At 36.4% G+C, this 20985-nt stretch overlaps 1 protein-coding gene across 7 annotated transcripts in view; it reads right to left on the reverse strand.

Annotated features, from left to right (window-relative positions):
- Positions 1-8776: 8776 nt before the first annotated feature.
- NLGN1 (neuroligin 1) overlaps positions 8777-20985 on the reverse strand; it is a 309065-nt gene continuing 296856 nt past the window's right edge. For 4 of the 7 annotated variants that reach the window (XM_086468698.1, XM_086468696.1, XM_086468697.1 and 1 more), the window contains 3 exons: positions 16014-16226; positions 10599-11388; positions 8777-9599 (listed from right to left, as the gene is read on the reverse strand). In XM_086468698.1, coding sequence (XP_086324824.1) covers positions 8777-9599; positions 10599-11388; positions 16014-16226 — 1826 coding nt within the window. The remainder of the gene's footprint in view (positions 9600-10598; positions 11389-16013; positions 16227-20985) is intronic. The other 3 variants (XM_086468699.1, XM_086468695.1, XM_086468700.1) reach the window with 1 other exon arrangement.

The following is a 20985-nucleotide window of genomic DNA, read 5'->3' on the forward strand; positions in this document are numbered from 1 at the left end:
AGTACTGGTAGTTAAATTTAGGTAGGAAGAATTTCATCCTGATAACCTCCTACATCCAGCCAGAAACCCACAGCAAAAATACCTTCCACAGTCATATCCAAAGTATCAAACCCTCCTTCTGCTCTTTAAGAAGGGAGACAAAGGGCTGTTTCAAGTTATAAAATGGTAGAAGATTGGGTGTGATGCTCCACATTTGTAATTCATTCTCTTCTGCTACGGGAGGCACTCATCTTTCTCAGGTGAAGTCAATAGAAATTTTGCTGTATGCTGCAGTGGGGTCAGCAGGAGCTCAGCTCCATGGAACAGCTGTAGCATAGATACAGGCACTGCCACAAAGGCCACTTCAGAACAAAGTTCTTCATGTCTGCGGAGCCATGAAAAATACACCAACACTTCTCTGAAATGTGGCCATGGGTTAGAATCTATTCATAGCCCTGTTAAAATTTTTAATCTAGCAAGCAGCACAGTTTACAAGTCACTGCTTATTTCTGGAGGCACATGATTGCCTTAGCTCACGGCTGCCTTTTGTCTGTGATATTGATATCCAGCATCTTTCAAAGGGAAAAGCTACCGTTTGGCACGTGTGTGAGGATAGTTCAGTGATGGCTGTGAACTTCCTGGCACACGCCTGTCATTATTTGACTGAAGGGATTCTTGTCCCTACCCACAAGCAACTGGGTTTGGCCATGCAAGACGGTACAGATACTAGAGTAGATGGATTTCCATTCCCATCCCAAACAGCAATTTCTCTGTGGCTGGGAGTTCATACGTTAGTAGAGGAGTTTAGTCTCCAGAGCTGTTCTGTACCCAAACACTACTTTCATAGAAAAAGAGATCATCTGTGAATAGCCTTGGACATGCAACTACAAGAAAAACAAGATAAAGCAAAATTCCAATCAGAAGGACCAAGGCGACTGATAACAATAAGTGAAGAAAACAGAGGTTTAAATTATTTCAAATTTTGCATTTGTGTGAGTAATGATGTGAAAGGGCATGAAGAACAACAAAATTACACTTATCACAGAAACAGTTTGAAAAAAAAAAAAAACAACAAAAAAAACAAAATAAAGCTTAAAGAAAGTAAGAAAAACCCAAGAAAATAAATCATAACTGAAAGGACTGGGATAATATACTTTTTCAGTAAACAATGAATGAATTAAAGAGAACAAACTGCACCTAACAGCAATCCATACTGAAGGAACTAAATAAAAACAAAGAGTTTCTGGTTTTAAAATAAAATTCCTGAATTGAATTGTGGAGTGGAACCAGGAGAAGCATGGGACAAAGGGGAATTCACATGCAGTATAACAACACAGTCCAAATTCTGGTAACCAAGTAGCCCTTTTAGGTTTAAGATAAACTGTATTGTTGAAAAAAGGATTACTTGTTTTTTAAAACAAAGTTAATAGAATCTCAAATATGCAAACATTACCAATATTATATTACAATTGACAATATATGCTCCTTATTCTGTCCGACATAGTAGAATTTGCAAGTGTTTTCGCACCTCCTTGGTGTGTCTCAGAGCTACAGTTCAGAGTTTTTCTGGAGAAGGCTCCTTTCATGAACTTAACCCTGCCCTTTCCTCCTGGGCAAGGCAAGAGAATTCTCAACAGAGCTCCTGGCTGTGCCAATTAAGACTGTATCCTTCCCGGGGTGCTGGTGAGCCTTCAGAGATTCAAGACATACAAATGTGCCTATAGGGAAAAAAAAAAAAAAAAAAAAAGGAAAAAAAAAAAACACCAAACCACCCAAAACCCGACTTGCTATTTTTCTTCTTCTATCACATTTTCTGATCTTGGACACAGTAGTCATGATTCATGAAAAGAAACCAATAGTTCCTATTATCTTCATCTTCTATGAAGAGCGTGGTACACTTAGTCCAGTTACTGACTGGGGAGAGAAAAACATATTTATAGCAAACTGATGAATGTTAAAAGAAAAAAATCATCACATGGTTTAACATAGGAATCTCTACTAGCTGGCCAAGGGTTTGGATGTTACTTACCTTTTTTAGCGAAGGTCTGTGTTTCCACTTTCATGAAATTGCTCTAGACTTACCTGTATGCAAATGAGAACAAAATTTATTAATCTGCTTAGCCAAATTTCACCACTACATAGGAGTAACCTTGTGAAAAGTAGAAAAAGAATACCGTACAACCATATCTCTATCATCAATCAGTAAAATATTGTATGAATCCTTCTGAAAATTTATTTGGTGTCAAATGAGCCATATATTATTTTTAGAACCTTTCATGTAGTCTTAATTGCTTTAAATTACTGCCACAGTTGTTTCTACAAAGTAATGGATGAAATAGGTACGTTGTACATCTCGCTCTCCCAAACTGCCTCGTGCCAGAAGTTTCTGCCCCACCTCTCACTTTATTCCAGGGAAAATCTATATCGAGTACATTGTACTGGGTCTGGCTCATGACTGCTTTGCAGTCACGAGTCTTCTTTTTCTGTCCTTCACGCCCATGAGATGCAATCACGCTCCAGCTCAGAGCCATGTGGCTGCACCAACCTCATGCTGAGACCAGGCTCACAAGACCTGGTTAAAAATAAGGTGTAGTAGCTGACTTTACAGTATCATGGTGATGTGTCTTTTTGGGAAGTAGCTCCCCGTATTCGACCCCCAATGGTGAATACCTGAACGTACCTGCTCCTCTTTGCAGAAATACAGATGGATAAATAACTCAGGGAGGTCTGGAAACATCCAAAGGCTCTCAGAAGCCATGGTCATAGCTGTTTAACTTTTATATGGACCTCACAGGAGTTCTTACAGGTTTCTGAACTGATCCTTCTTTCAATAAAGTCAACGGTGAAATTCTCATTACCTTCCACAGCAACTGAACAAAATCACTACATGCAAAATTTGTCTCTTCTTTTTTCATTTTTTTTTTTCTTTAATAATGCAGTTAAAGTGTTATCAGCTCACACAGTCTTTCATGAACCTCTTGGTAATTGAGCTCTAGTATTATCACCTCTGGTTGAGAGTATTATCAACTTCTGTTTGAAAAGAAGTTACTGGCTCTTACAGCTTTAAAGCAGAACAACTTGAATACTAACTGCCCAACCCTATAGACTTAAGAACTTAAGATTTAGTATTTCTTAAATGGCATCATTCTAAAGCTAAGCTCATAACCACTGAGTGCCTGGCGTCGCTGACACTGAGAGGGGAAAATTCAGATGACAGAGAAAAATCCAACTAGTTCTGTCCTGAATTTACAGCAAGTGTGTGGCTCAGTTGTATGCCTCTTCCCTTCCAGAATGGAGCAGAGCAGAGCAGGCTTACAACTGCTGCAAAGTGTCATTGTGTCTTTGACATGTAGGTCAACGTATAGATTCACGGCTCTGACAAACTGAATGTTCCTTTTTAAAAAGGTTTTAACATAAAACTTACTACAGCATGTTAAGGCTGCAAACTGTAGTACAAACCTTTTCTCTGCATCAGCACAATTTCCAGGGATTATTTTAGTGTAGAAGGCTCTTTTTGCCTGAATTTTGGACTTAACATACAAATAACTATGAGCATATTTTAAAGCACATTTCAGTGCCTGATAGTGCTCATAGAATCAGGTAGTTATACTTGTAATAATTTCTCTGTGTGGGAGTTCATGTGCGTGAGAAGATATGCAAAATTGGATGGTGAGATGAGCCATGATGAACATTAAAGGTCCGGAAGCAGATCGATAGCTGCTGTAAATTGTCAGGGCTCCATTGATTTCAATGGTCCTATGATAAATACTAATTCAGCTGGTGGTAAAAAAAATGTCATCAGCTGAGCATCTGGTCAATAACAGTGGAGAATGTAGAATGAGGTATAGCTGTTACCTCCACACTGAGCACTTGCATTTACCTTTGAATTGGCTCTGCATGGTGCAAAAACGTGAAATTCCCTGTTTATTCATGTTTTTTGAAATCTCCTCTATTGGCTGGAGTAGTGCAAGTAGGTACGCATGTGGAGAGAAAGATGCATATATATACAAGAAGGCATTTTCTGTGACAAACAAATACTCACAGAGCTTTTACTGCTGTGATCGTACTTTTATCTTCAAATGAAATAAAAACCATTTCAAGATACTGTATGAAAATTACTTGTACAAATTCGTTGCACTTCTATGAGGTTTTTCATTCATCCCAATAGCAAGGGAATCTAAATTCGAAATAGGCTTTAATCCACAATTTACATACAATACTTAAATTCCTTTTAAAAACTAAATGTTATTACAGAAATGATGGTTTCCCATGTGTATGAATTACTGAGAATTATAATATCAACAAAAAGGAATGAAGCCAGGTTGCACATAAAAATCTACACTTGCTCGGCAATTCTCAACATTTTTTTCTAAACATTTTCCACCAGATAAAGTTCATTACCTTGTACTAACCATTTCCCACTTCACAAAGATAAGTTTTCACTGAAACTGTAAATAAGAAATCAGTTATACAATAGCATTAACAGAACCTAAGAGAAAAGGGACTTTGCGCATGGCTGGTGGTTAACTCATTGATTCTGCTGCATAGTTCTCTTGAACGCCTTTATCAAATACCGCTAATTTCTAGTCTGCATACAAATGTATTGATGTGCCAGAATTAAATCAAATTAGAATGTTTAGAGTAAAAGCCTGCTCACCATGTTTCAAATTGTTTATATTTATTTGAAGGCCTCAGGAGGACATCTTAATCTTATCAAGTTACTATTTCAAATAGAAAAAGAGATTTTTAATGTTTTTTGGAGAAAGACCCTTACCTCACAGACTGAAAAAAAGCTCAGAAAGTGCTGCGACAGATATTTTGACAAGAGTTTTGAATGAAAAATAACAAAACCTCTGCAGGGAATTTCCCATTAATCTAATTTATTTGGGAGCACATTTTCACAATAATAATTAAATTATCTAATATTCGCTTACATTAAAAAGCGATCATCTGTAACAGTTCATTACCAGAAAAAATGAGGGAAAAGGCCAATATTTTAAACTAACACCACAGGAAAAACAATCAACAACTTACAAACATCAAAGGAATGCCATGATGTTTGACAGCTTCCTATGAATTCAGCTGTTTCATCTCTTAGTGAACTTGGCAACAGAAATTCCAGCGTTTTCTGTGCCGTGGTGTCTTTAAAGCTGTAAGATGTTTATTTGTAGACCTCTATTCATCTGTTTTTCAGAGTGTTTCAATAACCAAAATATTCAATAATTAAAGTCTTGCGACATAGGAATCCATGTTGAGTAGGGATCAACAAAAAAACCAACTACATTTTCCTACGGAACATTGTATTCAGGTAGTTCATCCATGCCTTGCAAGTCTTCAGTGGGTGGAGAATACCACATATAACCAACTGAGATACCACTGAGCATAACGCGTTTTTATCTGCTTTATTTCTCCTAGAAATGTCAGCACAGCACATTATATTGTCTGTAATTTTAATAGATAAACGAGACAATAATTCCATTGTTATTTTTTTCTCAAAATGGTAGAATACATTTTCTTAAAAAGGTCTGCAAACATATTTACAAAAGTGTGAAAGCAATAAATGCAGGCTTTTTATATTTTTACTGAACTTCCAAAGACTGACTGATATCCTAATTTTATTGGAAATCTGGTCCAAGGATGATACAAGAAATTAAATATCACACTCAGTTTTGCTTTCTTGTAGGCTACCGTGGAAAACAAATAAAACAGATAAATACTTTAAAAATATTTTAAAAGAACAAACTTATATTCCATGAAGCATAATGAAGATATTCCCAAACCATTTCCGATATTTTTATTTTGTTTCAGCTTTAAAACATGCCTTGGTCTTTCTCAATGTTGTGTTAAAACATGGGACACCATCTTACTTTTGGAAAGCCAGCTGCTGTAATGTAATGATAAAATAGCCACTAAAATGTGATTCACAGTATCTGCACCACAGGAATGGATTTTGGTTTTTTTCACAGGTGTGATAAAATTTGTGTTGTTGACTTCATCTTTCACATCTTAAATACTGTTGGCTCACAGAAATAAAGTGTAGTGTCATGCTTGGTTTACCTAAATCATTTATTTTGTAACTAATAAAAGTAAACAATTACCAGATACTGTATATATAGAGATATATAGATGTATGGCCACAAAAAAAACTATAGTAGAAAGTTATTTTGGTTTTGATAAAGTTAAGAAAAGCACATAAAATCATATTTAATGAATATCTTGTTTTATGGCCATCAATATTTTTGTATTTTTTTTTGTTTTGTTTCATCAACATAGCAAAATACAATCTTCCTATTAAACAATAATTATCAGATGGCAGACAATTCTTTTTATTGGTTTACATTGGCAGGTCACAGTCTAAAAGCACAACCACATCAGGCAGAAATTGCACACAGACCGCCCTGGGTTTTGAAGACTATTCTTTATGCTTCTACCAAAAGAGCTTAATTTAAAACTGGGGACTGTAACAAGCACTAATTAAATACATTTTTTTTAATAGCTAAATAAAATGACTGAAATTGCAGTACTTTATTCTGCTTTCAGCTTCAGTTTTAACATTTGAGCTTGATGTTAGCAAACACACTTTGAACTTCCTAGCAGTTGTTTATGAAAGTTCAATCACCCAAATAAAACCCAGGTGATTTTTTTTTTTCCCATCACAGAATACTGCAGATTTATTTCAATTAGGCCTGTTCCTTGGCTTTCTTTTTTTGGTGTTGATATTTGCATTTTCAACTTATTCCTGAAATATTCCTGAAAACTAAGGGAGAATTGCATGTAATACTATGGCATCATACAGCCACGATGACAGTATTTCTGTAAGAAATGGTTGTAGGTGGGACTGGCCCATAAATAATGCAGTTGTATTTGTTGTAGAAGGCATATTCATTTCTTCAAAAACCAGACTGGTCTTAAGATATTACTCTTTATTTGAGACAGTTACCATTACTTCATTAAAAAATGACAAAACAGCAATAAACATTTTAGCTCTTTAATGAGCAAAGATCAGGTCTCTTAGCATTGGAATAATATTCGTTATCCAGATTATCTTTATTTCACTCAGTGACCAGTAATATGGCCAAGAAGTACAAAGTAATTTTCCATCAAGTAGTATACAATTTTTGTGTGTAATAAGCTTTCATTCTTGAAAAAGAGTAACTGAAAAGAAATGTTTCTGTTACTGCAGTTAGTTTGTCAGAGAAATTCTTCGCATTATCTTACAAACTATCAAAATTGCTAGTAATTTGAAAAAATGTAAAAAAAAATCACATAACTTTAGTCTAATAGAAATATAGTACAGGTAAGAGAGAAAGTATTTATCAGGGATGTGCTCTTAAGTCCATCTCAATTATTTCTTTTATATAAATGTACATCTGATTACATATACAAACATTTTGAAAGGACCGTGGTATATAATTACTGGAAAGCAACAGGGGAATGAAAAATTTCTTGTGATTTTAGAACATTCATTTCAAATCACACAAACATATGTAGTATTCAGATTTTAAAATTTCCGGTTGTTGTCTCCCCATTCTTACATACACACCCTCTTTTTCTACACTGTTGCCATCTCCTCTAGAGAATTCATTTGAATGGCAAAGCTAATGTATAGCAAAAAGGGAATTAACTTTATATTAACGTGTTATAAGTAAACTTTGTAACATGCAACATGAGTTTAAACAATAAACTGAAGTAATATTGGGGCATTTTTATATTATGAAATATCATTGCAATTAAATTTTTGGACACACTTTACCTTACCAATTTGAACTAGATATATTGTAACTAAATCACAGCAAATTATAAATCCTTCAACAAAGGAGATCCCATTAAACTTATGTTAAAGTTAGAAATTATTTAGGTGGAAAGGCAAAAGTACATTAAGAATACAGGTTTTTTGTCTGGGATTCGTACCAGCGAGGGTTCACCACTGTATACCTTGAATGCCATAAATACCTTTAAGAACTGTTGCAATTCCTTCTATTTGAAGCTACCATGAAATATTTTACGGTAATTACTTTTGCCCCTTTAAAAAACCTTTAGGTTGTGCCAATTGATGAAGAAAGCTTCTATTAAAAACTCCAATGGGATGAGAAGAATTTTAATTACGGCTTAATCAGCAGCACAGCCACCAAGCATATAAATTATCATGCACATCGTGCTAAAAATATCCAGTTTCCTTTATTCCCACAACTTTTATACTGACAGCACTTATGTGATAATGTTGTACCTGCCAGGCTGTAAAACTTCTTTGACTGGCAGATTTCAGCATGAGCCCCTTTCTAAGGCCTTAACAGCATTGGTGCTTTGTGTACTTATTCAAATATGTAAATATGGTCTACACAAGAAAACAGGTCCAAATAAAAATTGGTGAAAATTATCTGACATTCCATTAGTGTGTCCCTTGTGCATATTTATAGGTTTTTAAAATTTTCAGTCATAGTTCTTTCCTGTTTGTGTTGCACATGCCTAATTCCATTATGTAACTTAAATCTTCAAAAAATTAATACTTGAATGTGAATGAAAAAGGATCATTCAGGACAACTGCTTCAAGCAATTGCAAACAGTTGGGTTTTTTTTGTTTTGTTCTTTTGTTTGTTATGTTTGCTTTTTCTTAAGTTCATTTGATATATGTACAATTCATTTTTTTCAAAACCCCAAAAGTTCTTGATATGTATATTCACATAATATTCCTCCATATTTAAATAGTAAGAGTCTTGTAGGTTGAAAGCCAAGTAATCTTCAGTAATATCACCTACTGTAATCCATCAAAAAATAAAGTTTGTTTCGTCTTGTCTGGCTATACCCTGGTTGTTGAGTGTGAATGGGGGTGGGGATGAGGATGGGGCAGAGTATTGTTCTGTCCTCCGGTAAATGTATTGAATGTGTGTAGGGGTTGAATCCCTGGTATAGTGTTGGGGATCATTGTGATGGTGTTGGGTGTCATTAAGGGAATATCATCAGGAGACCTTCTCATAGCTAGAGTGTAGTCTGGGGGACAGGCGGTCCTAAGAACCACCTCATGTGGATGGATGGACTCACATTCATGATCCAAGTCAGTGTGCTTCATTTGGAGGGACATTATCTCCTCTTCTTGTGCATGGGTGAGATCATTGGTAGTAGTACGTTGTGGGCTACATCTCCTATGAACATCATGTCTCCGCTTGTCTTTTTTGTAGTACAATGCTGCAAAGGCCAAAATGTTCAGGAACAGCAAAGATGCACCAACTGCAATAGTAACACTCAATTCTGTTGAATAGTCCCTTTGATCCACTGAAAATGGGCTTGGTTGTTGTTTGGGATCGTCTTGTTTGGCTGTAGGAAAGGCTGAAGTAACAGAAACAGAATTTTTCCTTGTTGGTCTGAAAGTATTATCAGTTGATGGCACTTTAGTTGTGGTAGAGGTATACTGTGAAATGTCGTTAAGATTGTGCAGATGAGGTACCAGTTCCAACCAAAGGTTCACTTTATTGGCCCTATAATGTTCTTTAACTCGTGGTTTTAATCCAATGTGAAGATACAGTTGGTCTTTCTGAGAGTATCTGGTCCATGCTACTTCTTCAAAACGGTTTGGTTTTGTGTGGATGAATTTTGTATCTTGCGGCACTGGTTGATTTGGGTCACTAAAAAAAAAAAAAAAATCATCTCCAATGTTACAAAGTATTTCAAAAGGAATTATAAAATTAACATCATTAAGAATTTTTACTTAATGTTTAAGTCTGCCTTTGGACAGAGCAAAATGCTGTTTCCTAAAATTAGAGGCCTTAATAATCTTGATTAGAAACAGCATTATGCAAACGAACCCTTCTTTTACATAGACTCCAACGACTTCCCTAGTTCCACAAAGCACTAGTACCTCGCACACTGGACTCTTTCGTGGCTGAGAACAGATTGCCAGCAATGTGGTCATGCGGACAAATGTCTATGAGAGACCAGTGAGAGAGGACATTAAGATTTGCTTTTCTTTTTTTAGTAACATAAAGCTAATAAAGCTCAACATTTCAGTTCGCATGCAGTGTCTGCGGCCTTCCAGAGGTGACAGACCATGGCAGGGCATAACTCAGTATAACAGTATAACACATAGTGACTTAGAGTCCAATGGCTGAAGGTAGAAAAGTGGTTTAAACTACCCGTGAAAGACGAATTACTGAAAATGACAAAACTTTTCAAGTTTAAAGTCACATATTTTATGGTCAGAAGTGTCAATTTAAAATAAAATACATTATTAAAATAAGCTGTATTATATTTGATGCAATATTTATGTAATTTTCTGTCTCATGGAATAAAATTCTTATCAGTGCTGGGGTAAAGTCAGTTACTAATGTAACCATTTTTAACTATACACACATGTTAAATGCTTAGTTTTGCACTTTCCTGGAGATCCCTTAATTATTTTTGTGTTCAAAGTATTTTTTAATTTCTTCACTCAGAATTTTCCCTCTTTTTTGCTGCAGTGTGTAGTGAGCTGAGAGACACTACCATAAATAAATATCCAACCCAATTCTTAATCTCTCATTCATCCTACAAGTACAGAGGCATTCCCAAGGGGGATAACCAAGGGAAAGCACTGCATTGTTATAGCCTGAGTTTGTATATGAGACTATTCATTATGTGGTACTCACCCAGTTTTTGCAAAGTTTGTCCAGTATGTCATCACCACCGCACTTAGCATGACGTCATTTTTGGAGAAATTACAAGGAAATAATTCAGTAGGACCAATCATGGGGATTCCTAGTACGTAAGGAACCTCATCTCCATGGGCTGCATCTGCCCATGCAGGTACCTGATCTGTCTGGCAATGATGGTAGAAGGCATAGAAATATGTAGGCGATCCAAAATTCGAGTGAAGATCTGCTGTAGCCACAGCTGGTGCAACCCACTGGTGATCAGTAAACAAAGCCAGCAGTGTTTTCCTTCTCGTCTCAGGATTGTGTCGATCTGCCCAGTCCGTGTACATAAATTTAATAGTTTCCCTCAATATATCTTTGCCTTCAGGGTATCCGTATAAGTTATCAACAAAGTTAGAAACTGCAAAGTCAAAATCACTAGCTGATATGCCATCTTCGCTATCCACAATGTTTTCAACAAATTTTAACCCTTCTCCTTGGTTAACTCCCAACATGATGTCATAATTGAGGAATTCTCCTTGTTCCATCAATATCTGAGGATCATCTGGTATCACATCGCCATCAATTACTGGTCCAAAGGCTATATGGTATCTTGCTGGTTGAATGTCCTGGTCAACAAGTTCTCTATAAGGCTTCTTCTGTAGACATTCTACCAATTCTACAGTGTCTGACATGTTGCAACCAACTTTTGTAGCCAACATCCTCGCGTATTTTGCAGGCTGAAAACTAACTGCCCAGCTGGAGAGAGCTGTTCCGCTTTGAGCTATTGCTCTTTGAAAAAGTCCTGTAGGGAGAAATATTTAAAAACTACTGAAGTGACCTTGAAGCAGCTACATACTTGAAAGATTCAAAGGAATTCTTTGAAACAATAGAAAACTTTAACAGAGGAGATACTTGAATCTTAATACTATTTAAATACACAAGATGGTGAAATCTGACTGTTATTGTACCTACAGGTAATGTATACAAAATAAATGCAATATGTGCAGAAATTGAAGCAAATGATTCTATCTCAGTGTAGCCCAGCTGAGAAACAGATTTTCAAAAGAAACTCAGGAGGAAAAAGAAGTGGCATCACCTTATGTAGGATAACACTATTATCTTGAAATAAATTCCTAAAGTTAAAGCAATTTATGGGTTGGAGGAAAATCCAACGAGTCTCAGAAATGGATTGAATTTCTGGATATTGTTCAAGCCATTAGCAGCATGCATGCATATGTGTTAAATTAACGTAATGTACTGCTGGTTCATGTTTTGTTTGGGATTAAATTTGGTTTGAGAGGTGCAGTGCTTTGGAATTGTATATCGTAACAAAAGTTTATATTCTGGAGCAATAGATGAGAAGGTACTAGGCAGCTATTAACTTTATAAGTGTCTAAGAGCCAAGATCCTGTCTTGTAAGTAGTTTCTAAATGAAGATTTATAGCGATCACACTTATATAAAAAAGGAAATAATATGTTTCACACTATCTAGCTTTGTAATGCGGAGATTTAAACATATATTCAGGTATTAAGAGGAGAGAGAGAGAGTATGATCTGGTGCTACATATAAACTTGTAGCAAATCCCAAAGACTTCAGTGCAATTAATTTGAATTTATTCTGATTTAACTAGCACTCTGGACCAGGAATTCTACTCATAGAAATAACAAAAGATGTATAAATTGACATTTTCCTCTCCCTTCTGTAAGCATTTTTGAGCATATCATGGATGAAAGCCTCACCCCCTTGTAGTCAATGAATCAATCTATTTTTTTTTTGCTTTTGACTTCAATGCAATCAAAACTCCACCCTCGTTCCTATTGATACTTCTTTTGCTCCCTTTGTGTTGGGGCTTTGCCTTTTCCCACTTCCTTTAGGAAGGGTAGCTCGGGTTCTGAAAGAGATTTTGATTCTGAACCTTGCACAAGATAATGCTCATCTCTAGTGTCAGAAACTTAGACTGTATTTAGGTAACTGTGACCTTTCTGGTTTTTTTGCATTTTCATGGAAGTGCATCCAGTTCATTTCAGTAGCATATCTTTTGCACTAATTACTGGAAAATATTTTCTACTGGGCCCTACCTCCTATAGCTCACTGTGGGCAATATAAAATGGTCTATAGCACATGTAAATTATGCTGACTTAAGACATATGGGTCAAAATTTGGTTTTACTTACACTGATAGTCACCTGGAGTAATTCCACTGACTTCGGTAGAGTTGCTTAGGGACTGGAAGTGACATCTGGCCTGACTCACTTAATCTTGCTAAGAATGTATCTTTGGTCCAATGGTCAATGAATAGCTGGATACTCGGACTAAAGGAGCTGGAGTTAAAAAGGCTCAGCTTACCTCAGAATTTTATTCCAATAATGCAAAAGAAGGCTTTTACTTTGATAAGTAACACATTTCTATTGATAAAAAACTTCCATAGCCTCTAAATCAAGTCACAGACATGCCTTTACAGCCTCGATTGCACTACCAGACCCTGTAGACTCCAAAGTTGTTGGAATCAGTTGCTGGCAGGAAACATTTTACAAGCTTCTGAGGAATTTTAAAATCATTCTAGACTGTATTAGGTCCAAATCTAAAAGTCTTAAAATCAGATAGGTGTAGGAACTGAAACATGTAAACTCAAGCCTCTCCTTAAATTTATGAGAAGTCATATCCAAGATATTATTTCCTTGTAAGATATGAGTAAAAAATATGAAAGAACTTGAGCTATAAAGCATGTAAAAATATATTTGCATGTTTACAAGGTCAGATATTGAGCTAGTATAAATCAGCTCAAAGTCAGCGGAATTACCACAGAGGATCTAGGCATTGTAATAAATGTAACTACATGACAAAACTGAATTTTCACAAAGATGTATTTCACGATACTTCATAATGTCTCTTTTTTGCATATTGTGTAAATCTACTTTTATTGCTTTATTAAATATCCCTGAACAAGGACAGAAAGTGTAAGCTACATATTAAGAAAATGCTGATATAAACACTATGGCTTGCTAAGTGCTACATAAACATTAAATGTTGGATTAAGTAAAAGTGGTCAAGTCCCCTGGCCACAAAGTTCTCTTAGGAAATGGAACTAAATATCCCTCCTTCTGTTGAAGAATATTTACGGAAATATTCCTCCTCTCAAACCATTTGGTGAAAAATGAACAACAGTATGAAAAATTGTTTTCATTCTGTCACATAATTCCTGGCAGAAATTGGTACCACACAGGATGGAGAACTACATTTTTGTCTGATATCTGTATGATTATTATAGCTTATGGGCTTCAGACTGATAGAAAGAAGATTTAAACGTTCAATGGACCATATCACTTTGTGACTCCTATTGGAAGTCTCGCCAAAGTGAATAATAATAAATTGCATATATTCATCTGCATTTTCAGAGCACTTTCTAAAGATGGGTGCTGTTCTGCCCACTTGCAGATGGGCAGCTACGAAAAACACCATCTTGAAACAGGCTGGATGCTTCCTCTCAACTACCAAGGGATCCTTTCAAAGGGAAATGAAGGAAGCAAGAGAGCATCCGAATTTATAAAAGAGACTGGTTAACAATGTGAAACAAAAGGTTTTTTTAAAAATGTGAAGATACTTGAAACTTTTGGAATACTTGAAATAACTTTTCTTATTTGAAGCTGACCAATTTTTGTTGTAATATTTTTTTTTAATGGCAGGTCTAACCATCCCCACATGACATATAACATACATGGGGGTGTGGCACATTGTTCTGTATAATCCAAATTTCAATAAAGCGTGGGTTTGCTTTCTTATAAAAGAAATACTCAAAAATTTACTTTTACAATTGGATTTTAAGTATACATCTGTAAGCCCTCTCCATTCCCCTCCTGAATCCTTTGATCTGCTATGTTGGCAAATTACTGCATCAGTTTCCCCAAACAAATTCTGCTCCTGGCAAAATTCTGGCCGTGTATTAGAATCTGACAGGGTAAAATTTGCTGATAAGAGGCAACACATGACTGTCCAGATATTGTAAGCGCAGCGTTTCGCATTAATGTCATGTTACATCAAGAAGATCAAGAGTAAGATCAAGTAAGAGTCAGGGGAGGATCAAACAGGTCTCCTCATTCAACCTTAAGCTAAATCCTCTATGACAAAAGTTACTTTCGTGAATTCTGATGAAAAAAGATGGTGCAGTGTGACCCTGAGATTACAGTGTGATGAGGTAATGCTTACATCTTTTTCTCATAGGCCAGTTTATAAATATGTCCTATTTAACTTCAGGTAGTTACGGGAAAAAAAATTACATTAAAAATCAAATTGTGAAAATAGATCAAAATTTAAACCACAGTCTATTTTCCACTAGACTTTTCTTGTAAAAGACCTTGTAATATTTTGTAAATTTTTTTCTTATTTAAAACAGTGTAAAGTCCTGATGTAAAGAATCTGTCACTTCCACTGACCTCAGCGGGCTTTGCATCATGACTTTGGGCAAACACAGCTCTTTTAATGTCAGTGGAATTATTTTTTTATGACTAGCCAATTAGTCCCCCATGGAGATACAGCAGTATAAATTAGTGGAGGATTGTATGCACAGGACACAGAGTGATGTCCCTGGTAAAACTAAACAATACAGATAAAAATGTGTGAAAACAGTGAGACAAAATTAATGTGATCAATAAGCAATAGCCATGCAAATGAGAGAAACTGTGTGGAACTCTGCTGCAAAAATCATAGGAAAAAAAAATGGGTGCCTCAAACAGTGTGTTTTTAATTTCCTGCTGTCTGCCTCAACTAGAGAGAAAAGGTGTTAGTTAATGGAATAGGAAAAAACATATAGAAGAAAATCTATTTGCAACTTGGATGCTTTGACAATTTTGGATCACGCATGCAAAACATTCAACCATTCTTTTATTAGATGACAGCAAGTGAAGTTCATGCAGTTTCAGACAAAAGATTTCTGAACTAGGTACTTGTTTCCTTCACACAAAATAATAGTTTTAAGCGTTTCAGCTGTTAGCCTGAAAGAAAAGAAACTGTGTCATTTTAGTTTTCTTTAAATTCTGCTCCTCATGAGAAACTAAACATGCCTTTCATGACTGTCTGAATATAGCTGACCTCATCTACTGTGAGCGTGACTGACTGGTTTTCCAAAAAGGACACCCTTAGGTAGGAAAGAAAAGGGACAAAAATGACGCACCGAGAAAATGCTGTTCAGAAGTCTGCTATAAAGTGTTTCTACAAAGCTCCATAGGAAAAAGAAGAAAGTGACCCAAAATTTAAACATGCACAGAAGAGCTGAGGGAGAAGGTGGCTTGTGCAGCCTTTAAAAAGTTTGCTTAATATTGAGATGAACTTAACTGTTCATAGGAACAAAGAGAATATACAGAGCATCACATAGTACTAATGGCGGTGGCATGCAGACACCAAAATTGTCAAAATTTGCAACCTGCATAATACCTTTGGTTGAATTGCTCCAACGGTTACCTTCAGAATAATGGGATAAAGTCAACAGATTGACGCATGAACCGCCAGCACCAGATCCAAAAACAGTTATTCTTAATGGGTCACCACCAAAGAACCCAATATTTTCACTAGTCCATCGCAAAGCTTGAATTAGATCAAGGAGGCCATAGTTTCCTTTTGCTGCTTGGTCCCCAGTGCTCAAAAATCCTGTGAATGTAAGTGAAAAAAGAAAGGGTTAACAAGTACTCTTCTGAGTAACTCTACTGCAATCTTATAAGTAAGATTTCAAAAGTATATGCCATTCAATACTATGCAACTACATACTTTTCCATATTTACCGGACAATTTTGCACTCTTCCTGAAACAAACGATTTGTTGTTCACTGTTTTGGCCATGATATATTAACGTAGGGAAGATGAAGATACATCCCAGGCAAAATACTCATCTAAGTCTTAACAGGTCACAGAGTGTTACTCCCGAAGGCTTTATGTTGATTATACTAAGTTTAAGAGTAAAGGTTTAGCAAACAGATGTGCTGCCGTCATTTCATAAGTGATTTGGTCAACTGTGTATTGAACTTCTGTACTTAGATGCAGCCATGAGATTTGCGCATGCCCGAGAGGCAATGGTCACACTTCTCTGTAGACTGTGTTTGGTTATGTCTCGGCAACACACTATCTTTTCCTTTTTTTGCCCCCCAAAAAACGCAGCTTATGCCACAGGACAAGCCAGGTTGAACAATGTGAGCAGCTCTCAACTCCCTGAGCTCCATCCCATAGTCATTAACCTGAGTTAATTGAATCTACATTAAATGGACAAAGACAATTTAAGCTGTTTCCATGACCCCTTAACATCAAAAAGATAAGAGCTCAGGGGTAATCCGAAGAGCACAAGAATTGCTCCCTTTTATTCATACTGAAAGAAAAACAGCAGAACATGTCAGGTGCAGGAATGACTGTTTTACATTTTACTCCCAGCAGTACCCTCGTATTTAGTATTGCTGTTACTCTTGTCATCAGAGCCTACTGACTCTAAAAGGTGGACAATAAAAACGTTGAAAAAACTCTCTGTTGATAAAAGACATTGCTTTGCTTTTGGGTCCCATTTGTTGACATTTCCAATTTTCTCAGCTTAATAAACAAATGTTTAAGTAATACCAGCATTATGAAGTATCTCAGCACCTCCATTTGCATATCAAGCTGATTTAAGGCTCACTAAATCGACAGTGTAACTGTTTTTCAGTGCATGCTTCGTACAGGAATGCAACCGTTACAACAATTATTTCCACATTAATTAGATATTAGTGGTTCTTCTAGTCTCGTCAAAGTTCTACAGATTTAACTCTCTTGAGTGCAGACAGCCTACTCAAAAGAAGTTTACAGTAGTTTTTCAGACAAATGGCTCTCAAAGGAGTCCTACTGTTTCATTATGACAATAAAAGCAGCTTTTGAGACATTTCTAAGACAGACATGTGTGTGTATACCTATATAAAGTAAGGATTTAACAAGAGCACGGATAGTTGCATGTGTGTACCTATATTCATGTACATAACGAACATGTCATTTGTTACTTTATTATCACCCTGATTTGACTTCAAATAGCAAGCTACGTTTGGTATTCTGCCGTATGTGTAGACATTTATACTAACAGATCTTTCCTGTAAACTGCACTGAAAGCTAATTGGCCTCACTGCCTCCGTAGTTGAGCTATGCTCCGTTTAGGGCGAGCGGCTTTGTTTGTGTAGGTCAATCCTGATTTTTGTTACCATGGAGAGGGAATAGGAAAGTGGCATAAGGTGCCAGGCCAGCAATTCTCCCACTTTCAGACCTAATGTACCAAGTCTAATGGGCATACTTCATTCACTGTAGCCATAGTAAATGGTTGCTCTGATACTAGACTTTAAAATAACTACTCTTCTACAACTAAAACCTGCCACATTTACTACTTAACTGCATACAAAAACCAAGTAGCATCACTACCATAGAAGAAAATACCACCTTGATATGCAGGGAAAGCCTGGAAAAGAAGCCATCAATGTAATTAATTCATTCTGATTTCACTATTACAACTCAGTACTGAATTGAGATGAATATGATGTTATTTTGCTCTGCTTCACTCTCTTTCCTTTTCTTCTGCTTTGCCAGAGGCGATGGTGTGCACGCCTATGTGAAAGGATGGCCCCAGTATAATCCTCCCTGCACAGAAGCATTCATTTCTGTCTTCACGCTCCAGTAAAAAGTTGTCCCCCATAAACTGTTTTTAAGGACACAGGGACATGGCATCTTTGAATCTATGATAGCAAATCTAGTGAAAGCTTCCTAACCAGTCTCACTGCCTTTGTCAGCCTGCTTGGAGTTGAGGGGTGGTACCAGTGACTGTGACAAAATTAAAATGCAGGAAATTATGGGAACTACAGGATCCTGTGGCTGTACATGCTGGGAAAGTCTTCCCCTTTCTTTGCAGCAGTATACGACTGTGGAAAATCAGTGACAAATCAGTTCATCGTATTAAGCACATAAGTGACTGCACTGATTTAAGGGGTTAGAGGAACGATTGACAGTGGTGGTCCTCAAAACACAGGCAGCAAAGAGATGAGAGCAGTTACAGCAATTACCAAAACTGTGCCCTAACCAAGTCCTTCTTTGCTTTTTTCCCTTCCCCTGGTTTGCAGACTCCCTGAGCTTGGACAGGATCTGCCCTCAGCAGAGCTGCAGCCCTGGTTCAAAATGATCTTGTAGATTTCTCAAAGTGATTCCAAGGTATTTGTTAGGAAAATAGACGGTAGGGTTATAGCTGAGATACAGTGATCACCCTGAAGGAAAACAAATGCTAATATGCAAACTTCCTGAAAAAGTTGTTTTCCATATTCTGTATAATATGCAGCAAAGTGAGAAGCAAGTCTTTGCCTGGAAAAGCAACAGACTAAAATTATAGGTAAAGCCTTGGGGTAATCCCCTGCTCTTAAATGAGTTCACATTAAGCCCCAAAGTTTGATGGGAAATTGGGAAATCCTTTGGAAACTGTAAATATACTACTTTTAAAGAGTCTTTGCAAATCTTAAAAAAGAGAGCAAAAGAGGAAGTGTCTCCTGTTGATAAAAGTAGACGTCAGGAACCTTGCATTCAGTTCAGGAAATGTGCCAGAAGGGGGAGCTTTCAGTTTATTTAAAAAAAAAAAAAAAAAAAAAAAAAAAAAAAAAAAAAAGGCAGTATTAGTAATATTCTCCCCATTCATCTATATTGGGCAAATTATGACTTGTGTCCAGAGCAACAGCTCCGATGCAAAAGAAATACCTCACGCCTCCTCGGCAAGAACCACATTGGCTGACTTCCATATCTGCACAAGATGGATGATTATTGATGTTGACTTTCATGACATGAAACATTTCTATCTCATTTTTCAGAACCATAAGAAGCCTTTTAATATCGCCACCTGTTCATGCTTTTTTTCTTGTATGCAGTAGTATCAGCGTGGCTTAGAAGGATTCAGAATGTCATGGAATCAGAGATAAGACTGATAAACAGATGAGTTTTTTCTCTTCCAGTTTGTGGGGTGTTTTTCTCTAGCAAAGAGTGCCTCAATACAGATAAACTTGTCTAACTGAACACCCGTAGAGAAATGCTTTAATGCGCAGCTTCATACCCAGTCTTTAGGTCTGTGGGTGCAAGTACTTATTCCTATTTATCACTTAGATAAAATAGAGATTGCAACAATATGTTTTGTCTTTATCCCAAGAGGAGCTTTCAGTATGTAATTAATATAGATCCTATACATTTCTATGACACAATCATTACACTATCTAGATATTAAGCTAGCAATTTTGAGTCACAGAGGGGAACCTGGTCTTGATGAAAAGGGCTTGTGTTTCTGAAAACTTGTCTGATTTTCTACTGTATCATCTAGTCTATTAAAAAATATTATCCCTTACTGCAAGTGCTGTCTTATTATTATCCTTGGATTGTCATCTCATCAAGAACGCTGCTATCATATGCTACCAGCTTTTGCTCTTGCAAAAAAGGGAACTAAAGTATTCCTTATTTTAGTTATTCCAGGAAGACATTGCAAAAAAACTTACTTTTGCATTATTCTCTAAAAAGGTCAGATTGAGCTAATTTTGTTCCATAATTAAGTCATTCTACTGGAAATATTCCAATCATCAGCTGAACAATTGCTATTTTATATTCTGAATAGAGAGGTTATCTCTTCTTTTATCTCCTCCAAAGGAGCAGACTCTAATAGAATTATGGAAGTGAGGATGTGGTCTTTTGTGAGTTTAAGAAAGAGATTTATTAAGCTCATTTGGACCATTTCTCTGTTACATGTCCATTAGACAAATAGGCAGAGTGTGCCACAACCAGGCCCTGTATTTTGTGTTAAGATAAATTTTAATGCTTTATAGGCTTATCTGCCTGGGTAATGATTTCTGCTTGCCATTCAGATAAATCTTTTTCTAATATGATTCCAGCATTTTTGAAGAGTAAATAAAATAATAGTGTTGGGAAACTTAAAATGTTTTGTTGAAAACCTTAGTAGATTGAATTATGTTAAGCTCTGGCCTGATTTGAACTTTCAAATTAATACAGAGGGGAAGACCAAGACAGAATTTTTCCTAATGTAGGGGGGACTGCTACAACCTAATGATGCAGTAAAAGACTAGGCGCAGGCTAGTAGGTACGTAAGTACCATTTCACATCACAGAGAACCAAACCTTCCCTCTGATGATTTCAGTCCATATAAGTGTTTCATAACCCAGCAACTTTTGTGGTTGGACAAATGTAAGGGGCAGAATGTCTTGTTGGACTAAAAAAAAAAAATCTGCCTGCAAGAAAATACACAGCAACGAATGCTACTCTAAAAATAAAACACAAGAGCTTACAAAAACTGGTCTGATGAGCTTAAAGGGTTTTTTTTTTTCAAAAAGCTATGTTACTGAAAGCACTAACACTTAAGACTTTAATATCACTCA

This window comes from Leptosomus discolor, chromosome 7, assembly GCF_034619465.1.
Source record: "Leptosomus discolor isolate bLepDis1 chromosome 7, bLepDis1.hap2, whole genome shotgun sequence".
NCBI classification, from domain to species: domain Eukaryota; kingdom Metazoa; phylum Chordata; class Aves; order Leptosomiformes; family Leptosomidae; genus Leptosomus; species Leptosomus discolor.